The 16,096-nt window shown below is 44.3% G+C and overlaps 1 protein-coding gene across 11 annotated transcripts in view; it reads left to right on the forward strand.

Annotated features, from left to right (window-relative positions):
• LOC106751862 (rho guanine nucleotide exchange factor 17) overlaps positions 1 to 16,096 on the forward strand; it is a 74,098-nt gene that overhangs the window by 52,186 nt on the left and 5,816 nt on the right. For 6 of the 11 annotated variants that reach the window (XM_014633072.1, XM_014633070.1, XM_014633069.1 and 3 more), the window contains exons 11-24: positions 759 to 863; positions 1,877 to 1,993; positions 2,885 to 3,171; positions 4,946 to 5,083; positions 5,584 to 5,678; positions 5,767 to 5,989; positions 6,439 to 6,530; positions 7,060 to 7,327; positions 7,413 to 7,520; positions 8,366 to 8,605; positions 8,676 to 8,743; positions 9,110 to 9,436; positions 9,915 to 10,088; positions 10,798 to 11,374. In XM_014633072.1, coding sequence (XP_014488558.1) covers positions 759 to 863; positions 1,877 to 1,993; positions 2,885 to 3,171; positions 4,946 to 5,083; positions 5,584 to 5,678; positions 5,767 to 5,989; positions 6,439 to 6,530; positions 7,060 to 7,327; positions 7,413 to 7,520; positions 8,366 to 8,605; positions 8,676 to 8,743; positions 9,110 to 9,436; positions 9,915 to 10,088; positions 10,798 to 11,060 — 2,505 coding nt within the window. In that variant the 3' untranslated portion in view covers positions 11,061 to 11,374. The other 5 variants (XM_014633074.1, XM_014633073.1, XM_014633080.1 and 2 more) reach the window with 5 other exon arrangements.

Here is a 16,096-nt window from a genome sequence, read left to right on the forward strand (position 1 = left end):
TCGAGCCTCTCGGGCGTTTACAGTCCCTCAACGAGGCTTCGCTCAAATCCCTTAAAACGCGGTCGAGACAGCGATTAATTAGCGAGCCGCTGATTGTTAATTAGCATTAGTTGACGCAACCGTGTCGGGAAGCAACGAACGGCCGCTCGACGATGGTTCGATTTCGACCGACATTTAATCGGATTGACATTTCGTTCCCGTCGAATATCAGTAGAGACTCAAGCTGCAAATTTGCGTGCTGTTAATGTATTATATGTCACGCGCTCTCTCTCTCTCTCTCTCCCTCTCGCGCGGAAGGATTATTAACGGAATTAACCATCTCGCGGGTGGCAACACGAGAGCACGCTCCTGCGCGTCTCACCTTTGCCATTCATCGCGTGATGATGTAACACGTTCGCACATATAATGTTTACGTCGCCTAGCTTTTCATTTTTTTCTCTCGTATCCTTCCTCTCTCTCTCGTTTTTTTTTTTTTTTAGAATATACCACCGGTGAACTCGCGGCGACGAATAATAATAAACTCGTGTGAGTTAATCCTCGTGGCGCGTTCTCCGCGCGCGTTAAGCCCGGAGAGCACAACTCTCTTTCCCAGCGCGTACTTTCGCCGTGAATTTCTCCGGCGCGATATTTCGTCGCGGTATCTCACTCATCATCGTTGCCGTCGGTATCATACACACACACACACACACACACACACGAAGTATCGTCGATCGATCAGAGATGAAGTTGCCGAAGGAAAATGCTCACGCATTTTTTAGATCCCTGCGATCCTCGGCCATCACGAGGTATTCTTGGAGGAGCTACGTAGGCGACTCGACACCTGGGAACCCAGGCAGACGATCGGCGACGTCTTCCTCGACGTGGTGAGTTTACATTGTTACTAGGTGCGCAGATATCCGCGGCCGGACACGCGATATATTATTCGCGCACCGGTGTCGGTGTCTGCCGCGCGCGCCGTTAAGATTCCCAGACGCCGACCGACCGACAGACCCCGTAACGTTAATTCGCGCCGCTTTATTTTCCATTCGGTAGGTAATCCGCGTTAACAAATCGGCCGTCGTCGCGACCGCATACCATCACCGTCGTCGCCGCTTTCTTGCATAAGCGCGGCATATTTTTAGCCCTTGAAATACATTTATTCGCTCGCCATATTTTTCGCCACTCGCGTGAGCATTATCTAACGGATGAATCCGCGGGCCGGTGTTAATTTCGCGGAGCGACGGTATTTCAGGATCTTTCTCTTAAAAAAGCGAATCCGCGGCGACGAGACGAACGACACGACGCCGAAATCAATTCTGGCCCGCTGGAATTCGCGCCGCGATATATTAGCGATCGCTATAAATTTCCGGCGACGTTGACTTTGCGTAGCTTGCGAGAGCTCGTCCCCTGTCTTTTCTTTTTTTTTCTTTTCTTTTTTTTTTCTTTTCTTTTCTCCTTCGCACGCGCGAGTTTCCGCCACTCGCGCGAGTCGCGCGCCTCCGAGCGTCGTCTCTGAAAGAAGCTCGGCCTGTCGATATTTGCGCTCGCATTGTTCGAGTAAACCTTCGACGAGATTACATCGTGTGTCGCAAGCCCGGACTTTGTTTGAACGAGATTTTCCTTATGCCCCTCTCCCCTTCCCTCCTCCTCGACTAAATACTGATTTATTAAGGACCGGTTGAGTAATAACCGAGCCCTTTTCCGAAACAACACCCCTGGTAGCACATTTCATTGGCCAATGTTGAAGTTACATTGGTTCAGCATGAACATGTGCTACTAGGGATGCTCACTTGGTGAATAGTGTTTCGTACGGTGCGCACATTTTTGCCGGCACGTAGCACAGCACGTGGCACAAAGCACGATGCACAAAGCACAAAGAATCCGCGCTACTTTGCAGTTCACGAAGCCGCTGGTGCTGGAGACGTACACCCTGTTCTTGGACAATTGGAAGTCGGCGAGGAAGGCGATAAAAACAACATGCCAGGCGAAGCCCGCCTTTGCACGATTTCTCGAGGTAGGTTACCACGCTCTCTTTCTCTATCCGCTGCTACTCTCTCTCTCTCTCTCTCTCTTTCTTCCCCCTCCACTCTCTCGTACACACACTCTCTCCCTCTTTCTCTCTTTCTTTCTCGTTACAACGTGAGGGTTATTATTAAATACGAAACTTTTTTATTCCGCGTCGCTTCTTAAAGCGCCGCGGTCAAACCTGACCTTTCGCAATTTTATCGATATAATTAACTCGTTACTTGATTGCCGGCGTCGCAGTCGCCTACTTACTACTCAGACTCTCCCCTAAGACCCGAAGATCCTCGACACACTCGGCGACCTGCGCCTCGGAATGCGAAGTATAAACCACTATGAACGCGCCAAAGTGCACTTAACATATTGTCCTTGTAAATTATCGTTGAACTAATAACGCGTTATGCTAAACTTACAACGACGCACGCACGAGTATCCGAGGCTCCCCCTCAGTTGACTCTTCTTAGGTTCGACGTAATAACTTAATAATATTTATACTATACGCACGCTCGTCCAGAGATATACGATATACATGAGTGAAGAGAAGTATTTTTACGTCGAGTCACGTTAATAACGTTAAATCAATAATAATACATTTTTTCGAGAATTATATTTTCGAAAAATTACCACAGGCTGCGAAAGTTAATAATGAAAAATTAAAAATTAATAATCACGATTGCAATGTTACGATATATTAATAATAATATATTAATTAATAATAATACAAATATAATAGAGATGCAATCGTTATCGCTTGGAAACCCGAGTTATATACCCGAGCCGACGCTGAAGATTACAAAATTATACGGAGTGTAATTAACATGAATAATTATAAAAAAAAAAAACTTTCGACGGGACGAATCATAGCATCTGTTGTCACGTTTAGACGATGGAGCGCGAGCACAAGGGCAAGTTAGGTTTAGACCAGTTGCTGATCAAGCCTGTACAAAAAATCCCGCGGTACGAGCTGCTGATCCAGAGGCTGCTGAAGCACACGGACCCGACGCATCCCGATTACGAGCTGCTGCAAGCCGCGCAGAAAGAGGTGCACGAGCTGGTCGTGAAGATCAACTGCACGGAAAGGGAATCGCTCGAGTGGGAACAGCAGCAGACCACGTTGAAGGAGGTTCAGGCCCTCGTCGAAGGTCTCGCCGGCATCGTAACGAATGACAGGTAACGGCAGTCATCGCCTATACAGGCGACTATATCGAGTTAGCCAAAATATTCAGTTAGCTTTTCTATTCGGACGTTTCACCTCATTGCACCTCGATGGAAAATCATTCGTCGACCAAGTGATGGTTGTTGTTGTTGTTGTTGTCTGCCCAGATCTTATATTTTAAGACCGTTTTAAATTCATCTTCGGATGCTTTGTAGCCGATAAAATGAGCCGTACAGCATCTGAGGATGAACTTGAGACGATCTTCAATATAACATCCGAACATGAATACTAGCCTGCGGTCCTCCGCGAATATTTAAACAAGCATTTTTTTTTTTTTTCTACAAGATCGGTTGACCATCAAAGAAGACGGAAAACCGAATCGAATTTTTCGACTGACTCTCATGACAATTTTATAATAATTATTTCCATAATAATAACTAATTCAATGGGTATTCCCTGATTTTCCGATTTACGGATGCGAGGGGGCGCGTTGAAATTGATCCGCTTTTACTTTCGTCGAATCGCTCGACGCGGAAGAAATCGCTTATATGTAATCGGACGGAACATTTGCCTTTTGTCACCGATCACAGTTATGACGCGAGTAACAAAGGCGTGATCCTCGTTGAATTTGCGCAGCCTGCGATGAACTGAGATACATCAAAGACGAATCGACATGCCCACGCAAAAGTATCGTGCACCGCCATCGGCGACGACAGGCGAATCGACGTTTCCGACAGAGCAAGCCGAATACGTTCGATCCGGCTTTGTTTTCCCCCAACGGCAGCTGGCACCGAATTTACGATCGATACACCGGCCGCGATTTACGATCATTTTTCAGCTTAATATCCTCCGATAATACGCGCCGACCACGAGCAAAACGCGCACATGGCAATTTATCGCGACGGGGAAAACACTCGCTATCGTTTCTCACTTTCGCGAGCTCGTCGACGGGAAATGTAGAAATTCGGATGCGGGGAAAGAGAGAAGTGGAAGCTTTTCGCGCGGTCTGTGATTAATTCGTGGGCTTATTTTACAGAATCGAAAAATCCTACTCGCGTGATCTTCACATTCCTGACGCTTTTTTAAATATTTATTAAACATAAATATCGGTATTTCATATACGATCAATAACGATTTATTTTCACTTCAATTCGTTCCATTTATTTACGGGAATTGCATCTTTAAGAGATAACAATTCTTAAGACTTAAAAATCGAGTCGTAATTATGTGAAGTAAGTAAGCAATGGTTCACCCTTAAGAAAACTGATTTGCCTAAGAAAATGTATTTTGTACGCGTTCATTTTGTAACGAATGGAATAACAATCGTAATATGGCGACCATGTTAGATAATGATGATTAAAATGAAAAAAGAAAACTGACGTGTTATCGCATACGATAATTCCCTTGTAATTTAACCATCGAATTTTCGCAAAATTATACCGACGAAGCGCGTCGTTATTTTCTTCACGTTTGGTTTCTTCGAGTGTCGTTCGAATCAATCTTCAGAGGCACAGACGACCGTGGGAAATGCAGACTGTCTTGCGCCGAGTGTGATTTTCCAATAAATTGTCGGGCATTGCTGTGACAGGAACGTCGTCCCACTTCACGCGCCTTTCAATCTGTGCCAATCGTGGCGTACGCGTTACATCGTTTTTCCGCCGGACTTATTTAGCCGTCAGAATCGGGGTATCGATTACCGATAATGATGCGTGCTGTGGTGGAAACTGGCCGCGACACGCGACAAAAAGATCCATCGAATTGTGTGACACTTTTTCTCCGCGTTTTCAGAGCTTTCGTCCGGCACGATCTGGTCACCATAGCGTCGAATCAGGGCACGCGGAAGGAGCGGGCTTTATTTCTGTTCTCCGATCTCCTCGTCATCACCAGCATCAAACGCAGGAGCGGCACGATAAGGAAACCGTCAACGTGAGTGCCTCGCCGTGGAACGTATTGCGCGTGGAAATTCAAGTGTATTTCTGCGCTTTGAAAACTTAGAGAATCGCAAAAAGTGTTTTATACGCGACGATAGACGCGTCTTCTTTCATTCATGTCTTTAAATTTAGCATGTTTTCTTTGGAAATTTAATAAGAGGAATTTACTAACCGAGGGAGGAATGAGACTGATAATAATACATTATAATTAAAGATATATATATATATATATATATATATTCTCTCTCTTTCTATAATATATTATAATATATTATAATATTTATTCTTTCATTTTTTCTCTCTATAATATATTATAATGCTAATTTTACTACAGTATTATCTTATTGCAATACATTAACTATAATAAGAGAATATTTATCAAGGCTAAAAATTAGAATCAAAGCTTCGGCTCTTCGAAGCTTCTAATACGTCGAATAGTACTACCCTTGATATATTTATTCTCACACTATAGCATACATTTTACTATACACGCAGGAGCTCATGCCCGAGCAGTCTGGTCGGCCTGCTTGAAGCGAACAAGTACAAAATGCTGATGCGGATACCACTGGACGATCTCGAAGTGATGAAAGGTAATGTATATCGAGAGACACGTCGATCTCACGAATTCACTTACTACTGCAATCGAACTCGTGAAACTATTCCGGCATCCGTTTTCAGCCAAAGATGAGAATTTAAGGCGAATGGCGCGCGAAGTGGACCATCTGCGAGAAAACTGCTTGACGTTGACTAATCTTCAGGAAGTCGCGGCGACTCTGCATGGTCCGAAGCAGCAATTGGAAGAACTTATCAAGGATATGCTGGGTCAAGCCCAGCGGCAATTGGCGGAGAGGAATGCGGCGGATTCACAATTGGCCTGCCTGGAACTCACGCTCAATACTCAGTAAGTGTGTGTGTGTGTGCGAATTCCTCTTTCTTCCTGAAATCAAATTAGACATGTGAACAAACAGGCCAGTTAGGATCAATTTCCACAATACATCGTCTTGATTCTCATCACCAGCTAGGCTTCGTTTCTTACCCTGAGACGCGACAACGCGAAGCGACATTTTTTTTACCGAACGAATCTGCGCGTTCTTTATTCGAAGCGAAGGCACAAAATGGCGCGAAAGAAATGAAAAAAATTCACGGTAGCGAGAAAATTTAGTCCCTTGAAAAATTAACAGCGGAGAAGAGAGCATTCCCGCGAAATTATCTCATCGAGAGAAATCCTTCCGACATCTCGTCGTAAAGAATTCTCGATCACGTTCCTGATACCGATCGCGCCGTTCTGTGGATACTTAAATCTCGACGATATTTCGACCGTGGTCGCAACGTGACTCACGATGTTTGCAGATCCGGGATCGAGAATATATCCGTCATGTTCACGAAGCCTGACAAGCGTGCCAGTTGGGAAGAGAGCTTCAACGAAGCCAAGCAGAAGCTCGGTGAGTAACGTTGCTCTCTCGACGAGCGTTCGGAATGTTTCGCGTCTCAAAAAGGATATTTCAGAAAAAGATGTGACGTTCGTTTCTCCGATAGAAGAGCTTTCTTTCGAAGAAACACATACAAAGCGCGCATACGAGCTTTAATTCGCCCTCTACATTTTTTGGAGTAGAATCTCGCTCGAAACGAAAGACGGCATTTTCATTCGGGGCGATAGTGAAAACACTGCCACTGGGAATCGCGAGAGCGAATGTTTCACTCGAACTTGGAGTGGATCTTTATTCCCTCGATGAGCGAATCTTTCAGTCGATTAGAGCGAATTTGTTCCCGTGAAATACGTCAGATTCGCTCTTCACTTTCGAGGGGAAATATTCACTCGACGATTCAGAGTGGAGGATCCCTCTGTACGCGGAAGAAAAGTACGTTTCACATTTAAATTGTAATTTTCTCCAGTTATAGCGTTAAACGTGTCACGCTACAGTACGTGAGAGTTTGTTTGAATATTTCGAGCACCATTCTTTTCGCTCGTAGCACTGTCGGCCGACCGAAGGCCGTGTCCAGAATTCGTGGGGCCGTTGCCGATCAGGAAGACGCGAGCGGGCCTCCAGTTCACCTGCGCGGCGCCGACATTGGCGAGCGGACAGGGCACGAGGGACGTTTGGGTGTGCAACAGTGACGGCTACGTAGGTCAAGTATGCGTGCTGAGTCTGAGCCCGGAACCGCCGCAGGTCACCTCGTGCAACGGAGTCTGCAACGCCAGGATACTCTGCGTCGCCGGGATACCCGCTTGCACGCCTGGGTAAGTTCCGATCAAAAGAGACAGAACGATTCGAACGAAAATTGAGTCAGGATGGACAGGATACGCGAACGTTGTGCCTTTTCAGCTCGAGCTCCTGCACGACGAACAACAGCCCGTTCATTAACAGCAAGAGCGGTATAAGCATATCGGTGCAAGACATGGATGCCAGCGGCGGTAACATACAGTTAGACAGGTAACAAATCCGCGATTCGTCGAGTGCTTCACAATCGGACATATATGGCGTATTGATAATAACGAATTAACAATGACCGGTGCATACTCGGGCTCCTCGCTCGGCGAGCCGATCAAATTTATTTGATGCGCGGAAAACTTGCGGCATAGATTTAAATCTGTCGAGGACGACGTTGGAGTCGTTCCTCGTGTCGACAGAGCGGACGCAAGCTTCGGGTCTCAAAAGGCGTCCGTCTCGAGCGAAGCGTGTCTCCCTTACCGACGGCAGGCCGAATGCTTAAAGCTCGACCAAGCTGCGAGAAACCGTTCTCGAGAGGGGCGGATTCCACCGGGAGCTAAAAACGCCTCTCCTCAAGCGCAACTGGACAGAACATAGTCGCTAAACCGAGGACACCCGGTGTAAAGAATCGCCAAACGAAAGACCAAATATAGAACATTAAGGCGATGCGACCTCAAAAGGAACAGAAATAATCGATAATGCAGGTCACGGTAATGCGGTTCTTGATAAGGGAATATTGCTGATACCATCAGACGCAAACTATGTTTTTACGATTCAGCGAATCTGTCTCATTCCGAGATGACCTAATCTGAACTGCACCTACCTATGACGATATGGGCGAATCGCGAATTTTTCTCTCTCGAGATAAGCAACGACGAGGAAAAAGTAGAAAGGGATGCGGAAAGTTATCGCGTACGAACGTTTCCTTCGCTAATTTTCAAAGAGGTTTTTTTCGAAACAGGGCTCGTTTATTGAGATATCTGGTAATTACGTATCTCTCACACTAGCGGGCTCGCCAACTCTTCAAACTGATCCCGTTTTTATTCGATGTCCCGCGCGCTTTACAGTAGCTCGAGCTCCGACGAGTCGGACTCGGACGACATTCCATGCGCGGACACGGGCAGCGTGACACCGTGCGGCGATGTATCGAGCACCGACAATACCGCGACGGAGGAGGACATCAATCAGCCCACTATGTGGCTGGGAACCGAGGACGGCTACATCCACGTGTACAACTGCAACGACAATATCCGGATCAAGAAGAACAAAGTGAAGATCCAACACGGCAGCGGCGTGCACTGCATCATGTGAGAGCCGCCGCCCGTTTATTACACTCGTGCACGTAATAGAGTTTGTAATATCGATCCGCGCTTTCAGATACCTGGACAACAAAGTGTTCGTCTCTCTCGCCAACGGAGACATCACGGTTTACGCTCGGGATCACAGTAAGTTGCGACATTGAATTATCCCGCCTCTCGCGGCTGATGTAACAAAATGACTTCGGCTTAATTTTCAATCATTCCCCGACGGCCATGCTCTACGGTGGCGTAGTTGATACAAACGTCTATTTTGCAAAGTTCGAGAAATCGTACTTTTCGGAAGGCTCAAAGAAAGTTGAAATATCGTCGGGCAAAATGTATCGAGCTAAAAGCAGACTATGTTGAAAAAGATAAGTCACATCAATGGAAGAAAAATGTCTTCACTTCGAAGTCGTCAAATAACCCTCGCATTTCTTTACCGGTGAAATATCAAATCCAACCGTCTCAATAATATCGTTCGAATTTCTATTCTACTTCATTCCCTTCTCGTAGCCGGTGGATGGAACACTCCGGATCCAACGACGGTGTCCGTCGGTACGGCGGCGTCGCCGGTGACGAAAATGCTGTCCGTCTCCGGGAAGATCTGGTGCGGCTGCCACAACAGCGTGAAGGTCTTGAACATTCACTCGTTGGACATCGAGCACATGTTCGCCGTGAGCAGCGACACGAGCCGCGCCGTTTCTTGCATGGCGAACTCCGGAGGCTCCGGCGTCTGGATCTCTCTGCATAACAGCGCGGTACTCAGGCTCTTTCATTCCGGTAGTTACGAGTGCCTGGCGGACATTAACATCGCGCCGGCCGTCACTAAGATGCTTGCCAGTAAGTCTCAAATCTCGAACAGTTCTCGCGGTTTTTTTCATCGTCCCATATTTTACAAATATATCATTTTGATAACGAGCTGATGTTCAACGTGTCTTAAAATAACACATTTTCTACTTCAGTGTCGATTAATATAATATGCATGTTAATATAATTATGTTATTTTTCAACATACTCACCTTGCGTTGAATTAACAGCAAAATTGGAGATATTTTATCGTGCGCAGCCCTGTGAGGGCGGGGCAAAGATTAAAATCAACAATTTGAAGAGCGAAACGGAATTTGAAATGGCAACAGCGTCATTTCGATTGATTTTTAGGCTTCGCGATTGATTGGATTATTGTCTTGGAATTTTACACAAATATACGTAATTCGCCGTTAATCCGAAACTTCGGAGCCGTCCATCGCGTCAGTAAAAAGGATCTCGTCGAGGAGCAAGTGGGCCGGCACTTATTTTAACGGAAGCGTTAAACTTGCTGCAGGTTGCGATGACATAATTCGGCAGCACAAGGCCGCGTGTCTCAGGGTCACCGCGCTATTGGCTTGCAACGAGTTGCTTTGGATCGGCACGAGCGCCGGCGTGCTGCTCACCGTGCCAATTCCCCATATAAAGCCATCCACTCAGAGGATGTCGCAGCCGCCGATCGTGACTGGTGCGTATTGACGTCACGTTTCGTTTCGTCGCCTATACATCGGCTGGCGTTATTATTGCCCGGTGGTATAATTAGAAACTGGCCGACACCCCAAAACGCCGCGCAACCGCCCGCCGCTCCACGTGGAAGGACGCAGGAGCGGGCGATCGATCAGTCTTCTCGACACAGGATGCCATGAGTCGCGCGCGCGAACGTATTAATCCTGGCAGTCATATACGTCCGTTATTCGCGTAAAACCGAGCCGGTGTCTCGCTCCTGGCATGAAACGTCGCGCGCGCGTTATAATATTCTTACGTTGACACTCTTGCTCTCTGATACGTTGCGTGAAAAAATACAATTGGCGTTACGAAGATTGAAAATGACTTGTATAATTGTAACATTTTATGAAGGATATGCGTAATTAATTATAATTAAGAATAAGATCTCTTTCCTCTTTGGGAATCAAGCCGGCTATTTTGTCATGCACGAATTAAAGATATAAAACGTATACAATATAAAATATTTCTTCGTTTGATAAAAAAAAAATATATTTGTGCGCAATAATTTTTTCCGTGTGAATTTGGTTAAATGAAATTGTGACAGTATGATTTGTAAAATTATAGAAAATGTTGCGCGCCAAATCGTTCTTTTTCATATTTATAGTAATACATTATAAGAGAGTTCTGTTGAACTCGTCTATATGAAATATAATGAGAGAAACATTGCGCAGGAATTCCCCACGGGCACACGGGGCACGTGCGCTTCCTCACCTGCGTAGAGACGACGAGCCCCCCGAAAGCGGACCCGCGTCCGAAAGTGAATCGGTACTCGTTGAAGTCCAGCAAGACACAGCCGAGCAACATCAGCCGCTGCAAATTCCTAGTAATATCCGGCGGGGATGGTTACGAGGACTTCCGCGGGCCTCAGGCGTCCGCCGAGTTGCAGGCAGGTCGTGAGGACTCCACGAACCACCTGCTGCTGTGGAAAGTGTGATGCGATTTAGCACGACCCCAGGTAAACAATAGAAGATTTCTCGCGGGGGAATTTCACTCGAGAATGGTCAGACGTATCGATCTTGCATATAAAATCGCCATTTACAAAAAGTCAAGATATACTGGACAATATAATTGTTATTATAGAGCTACTTTTCTCGCGTAAACTTCGTTGATTTTAAATGCGTTCCCTTCTTATCGCGTAGCGGTTTTGTTGAGTTGTTGCTTGTCAAACATTGCATTACTATAGAACAAAACCTGTCGCTGACTTGTTCGACGCTGTATATGCTAAATAAAATTTTTCATTATACTGAACGACATTCAGGATGATGCGGTAATTATTTTGTATATAGTAAGTATTGCATCGATTTTAATGAAATCTCTTAAACGTCCGTCTGTCAATGTGGAACACCTTGCGACTTAGAGTTCGTTTTTTAAAGAGTCTTTATGGTTTGTCACGCACGTATTTCCTGGTGGTTATTTCGTTACATTGGTTTCTCTACGAGAAAGTTTTCTCTCTAATATTATTACATCAAAGATTTGCTCCTTGGGAAAATAAGATATTCATATTTTCCGAGATCTGTACATGTATTTTATTTTCGGAAGCATGCTCCTCCTCAATGTGTCCAAATTGAAACGCAACAGTTGCCCGATGTCATTTTTCAACGACAGAATCACTCTCTTCCCGATTCTGACTGTTTTACCTTCTAGTTTTTCATTCACTTGAACACCTTGTAAACCGATTGCTATAGTTGGGGGATTCCATCTTCCCCCCTGCCCCTCGAAGGTTTTCAAGTATATCCCGCCTCGATGTATCCGCAGTTACCGTGTAGACGATTGTCGAGGGGCGTGAGTCTGCGTTGTCTGACGAGACGGTAATTGCCGATTGCAGGCAAGGGTCGCGGTAAACGAAAGCCGGCATGACACGCCGAGGGAATCGTTGTTGTGCACGCGGGCGAACGCCACCACCGTCGTCTGATCGTGGCCGATCAGGGCGCGCCGGGGGTTTTCAGGGAACGCGGGAGGGTTCTCTAGCTGGTACTAGCCGAGCGGATCAAGGGCACAATGCGGAGACTGTACTGCTCGCAGGACGTCAAGAAGTATCGGTTCGCGCAGGAGTCTGACCGAGCGAGGACGCTTTCTCTCTGTCTGTCGATATGCGATCTGTGAACGGTTCCACCAATTGTCTGGCCACCGGTCGTGCCAGTCCGATCATTGAACTGAAGAACATACCGGGACCACCACTGCCTTTGTTTGTGGCGGATTACCTCGCGCCGAGACCGAGATAGAAAGTATCTCCGTCTTTGTCTGTTTGTCTTATCTTAGCCTATCTAGCATGTTAGTAAGACAGAGAGCGAGATACCGTTTAGACGCGGACACAAACCACGATCCCCACCGCGTCAGTGCTCGTTCCAGTGTATTCTTCAGTTCAATGGATGCGATTTACCAACGACGAGTGATCGACGACGGCGGCTGGGCGTGTTCTCTTCCCTGTATCTCGGGAATATATACGCTTGGGATTGTACGTTCATGACGTCACCGCACAGAAGAATGCAATTGTTTTATAATATTTAAACTTCAACATCGAGAAGCTTGTCATTCTCTCTTTTTCTTACGTCGCGGCAATTTATATCATTCACGCGTTAAGCGGGGGAGTCGACAATCGGAAATTTTATATTCTACTTAATTCGATACATGGTAAAAGTGTTACAATAGGGGAAAAAAAGCTCCGATTAATTTGACCTTGACACGTGTTGTCGAGGACACATTTCTGAGTTTGAACATGCAAAAAGTCGCAGCCGTCGCTCACTGTTCATTAGAAACGTATTAACAAAGGAACGTTACGTTAAGAACAAAATACGTTACATGCATTCATTTACATCGACCGGTGCCTCAATCCCGCGATTCGTTCGGTGCCGATGATTTACGCGAAAGACGCGTGCTCGATCCTTCAACGAATCGAGCACGCGTCTTTGGTAAATCGTTGACACCGAACGAATCGCGGAATTGAATTTCACATTGGATTTTGATGGAATTTGATTCTCGATGTAACTCTCAATGTCGATATGTACTTATCATATCATATGATGAAAATGTGATGTCTAAACGGCCCGTGAATTCTTATAAAACCAGCATATTCCCAAACGACACGAAAGCCCGAGGAGCGTCCGAAAAACTGATATACTATTTTCTAGATATCGCTTTTAGATATCACTTTTAGATGAGACGCTCTTGAGACATTCGCGTCGTTGGGAATTTGTTACGCGCACAAAAAATTTTCTCTTACCTGCACCTTTTTGTACCTTATACGCGCCTGCCATGGAACGAGTAAAGTAATCGGACTCTCGGTAGGAGGAAAACGCGAAGGATTGTCGAGAGTGTAGAAAGTATGACTAACGTAAGGCTCCTGGTCCCTCGCTGCAACTATCTTTGTTGGATGACGTCGGAAGCGAGAAAACACATGCCAAGAATTTTTGCGTTATACGTTCAAATAAGAAAATATTCCTACAAAATGACACTTGTGATCGATTTAACACACTTATAAAATTGTCCGAACACTTTTCCTTTATTCGAACGATCGATAAATGGTCTCAAAATTAACCTGACATGGAACATGCTTTTCCGATCTCTTTTCTCGTGATTTTGTCAATGTTAATTTTACGACTGTTCATTGATTGTTTCGAGTAAAAGAAAAGTGTTCGGACAATTTTACGAGTGTGCTGAATCGATCGTTATTTCGTAAGTATATCTTTTTATTTGAACGTATAACGCAAGAATTTCTCGGCATGCGTTTTCTCGCTTCTGATGTCATGAAACAGGGACAGTTGCAGCGAAGGACCAGGAGCCTTAAAACGGATCTCCTATCTTGGGTCCGATTACGATCGAGCGAATTGACGCCGAGGAATCGGCGCTGAATGAGAAATATGATACCTGGCAGGGCGTTAAATCGAGCTTATCTATGTGTATATATATATCAATCAGTGGCCTAATTCGATTAGCGAATGTAAAGATCTATATTTCTTACTACTATTGAAGTGCCAAATGTCGAATGTGAAAACGAATCTGCACGCCACTTCGCTCGTACGTCATTCGTGTTAGATGACTGCTCGTATTCAACATTCGGACTTCATTATTCTCTAACTAAAGTACAACAGGAAAGTGCCAACAATTCTTCTATCGTCAATACTCCCTCTCATATACGTGTGTTTTTCTTCAAGTTTCATTTTCCTTCGTTTCCGATGGTGAATCCGGCGATAAGGGTCGAAATTTAACGCTTAAGGCTCCGGAATAGTCGGCCAAGAACTATGCGTTAATAGTAGCGACAAAATTCAGAATGACCAAAAAATGAACTAATAGAGTGCGTGCAGCAAGCGCTACAAATGCTTCAAAGCATTTCTCTTTCTTCATATATTTTTTGAGTCTGAATAAAAGAAGAAATAAAAGGAGAAACGCTTCGAAACATTTATAGCGCTTACTCGACCGTACTTATATGTGTGACATGTTGACAACGAAAATTTGTGTTGCGTGCTATTTCACTATTATTTGTTTAATTGTTATTTGTTTAATTGTGCAGGTGTGACTTCCCTATAAGCGCGTAATATTCCTAGAATATTATAGGAATGTTCTATTGATGTTATACTGTCCACTTCACGTAATATTCTTGGCATATTATAAAATATTCTTAGAATAAAAAAATAATAATATACAAATACATATATAAATAAAAAATATATACACATACATTATATATATATATATATATATATATATATATATATATATAATTTTCTAATATAAAATATATTTTTATACAAAATTATTTCGACTTTATTTATATAATAAAACAATTGCAATACATTTGAAGTAAAAAAACTACAACTATATATATATATATATATATATATATAGAGTTGAATATTGAAAAAATATATAAAAATATTACGATAATATTAAATAATATTACCAGAATATTATTAGAATATTACGTCTAATATTCTAAGAATATGCTCAAAATATTACTTAATGTTAAATAATATTACGCGTTTATAGAGTTGTGAAATATTTGTTAAACCCGTAGAAATGGACAAAAAGCGAGATTAGTTCGGAATTTTATACGTAGGAGCATATTTTCCATTCCTTTCAACAGCTGTAAAACCGTGTGTTTTCTTATGAATGAATGGGGCCTTATTTCACTTTTACTGCTATTTTGACCGTCAGGAGGGAAAAGGAGAGTTTACGTCCATTTTCACAAGTGTCTTCAAACGATCTCGAGTGTTGTTTTGTCCAAATATCTTTTTATTCGCAAATGGGACGCAATATTCCTCAACGTGTCATTTCTTGCCTATGAAACGTCACGAATCCAATACGGCAACTACTCCGGAGCGTTAACGCGGCGAAACCATACGACAATCGCGCGTCTCCGTTGCTTGCGAGATACAGGTGTGCGAGGAACGCACCGGAAATCGCTGAAAACACTGATCGCAGCCTCAGGTCGACGCAGCTGCGAATAATTTAATAGTTAATTGACCGTGTAAACATACAGTACGTTTGACAATAATTAAATGGTAATATACGTCGAGGTAATTGTACACGAGACCAACCGAAGTCGCTGTGAGTAGAGTTGACGTCCGCTACGTTCTATCGGTGAAAACCCGTTTTGACGAAACGGCCGGACGATTATTCCGATCAGGCGGTGACTTACGTGCTATTGAATTTAGTTAGTAATTGAATTAATTATCGCGATGTGAGATAAAGTGAGTTGATTACGATTCGATCGAGAAAGAAGAATCCGCGACGGATCCGCGAGCGAGGTGTACTCGCACTGTCGCACGAAACTTGCTGGATCGCTGGAAGAAGGGATCTCTCCGATTAGCGTATCACACAATTTCATTGTTCATCGTTATTATTCGAGTTCATAGTCGAAACAAGCGGACGCGTTTTTAGGCGGAGAAACATTCGTTCTTTTATACTATACTTCTTGGCCTTTCCATCCTGCTATTCTGCAATTCTCTATATAATGTGTGTATTATAACGTCA

Source organism: Dinoponera quadriceps, unplaced genomic scaffold (genome assembly GCF_001313825.1).
Source record: "Dinoponera quadriceps isolate SergipeBrazil2010 unplaced genomic scaffold, ASM131382v1 scaffold316, whole genome shotgun sequence".
NCBI classification, from domain to species: Eukaryota; Metazoa; Arthropoda; class Insecta; order Hymenoptera; family Formicidae; genus Dinoponera; species Dinoponera quadriceps.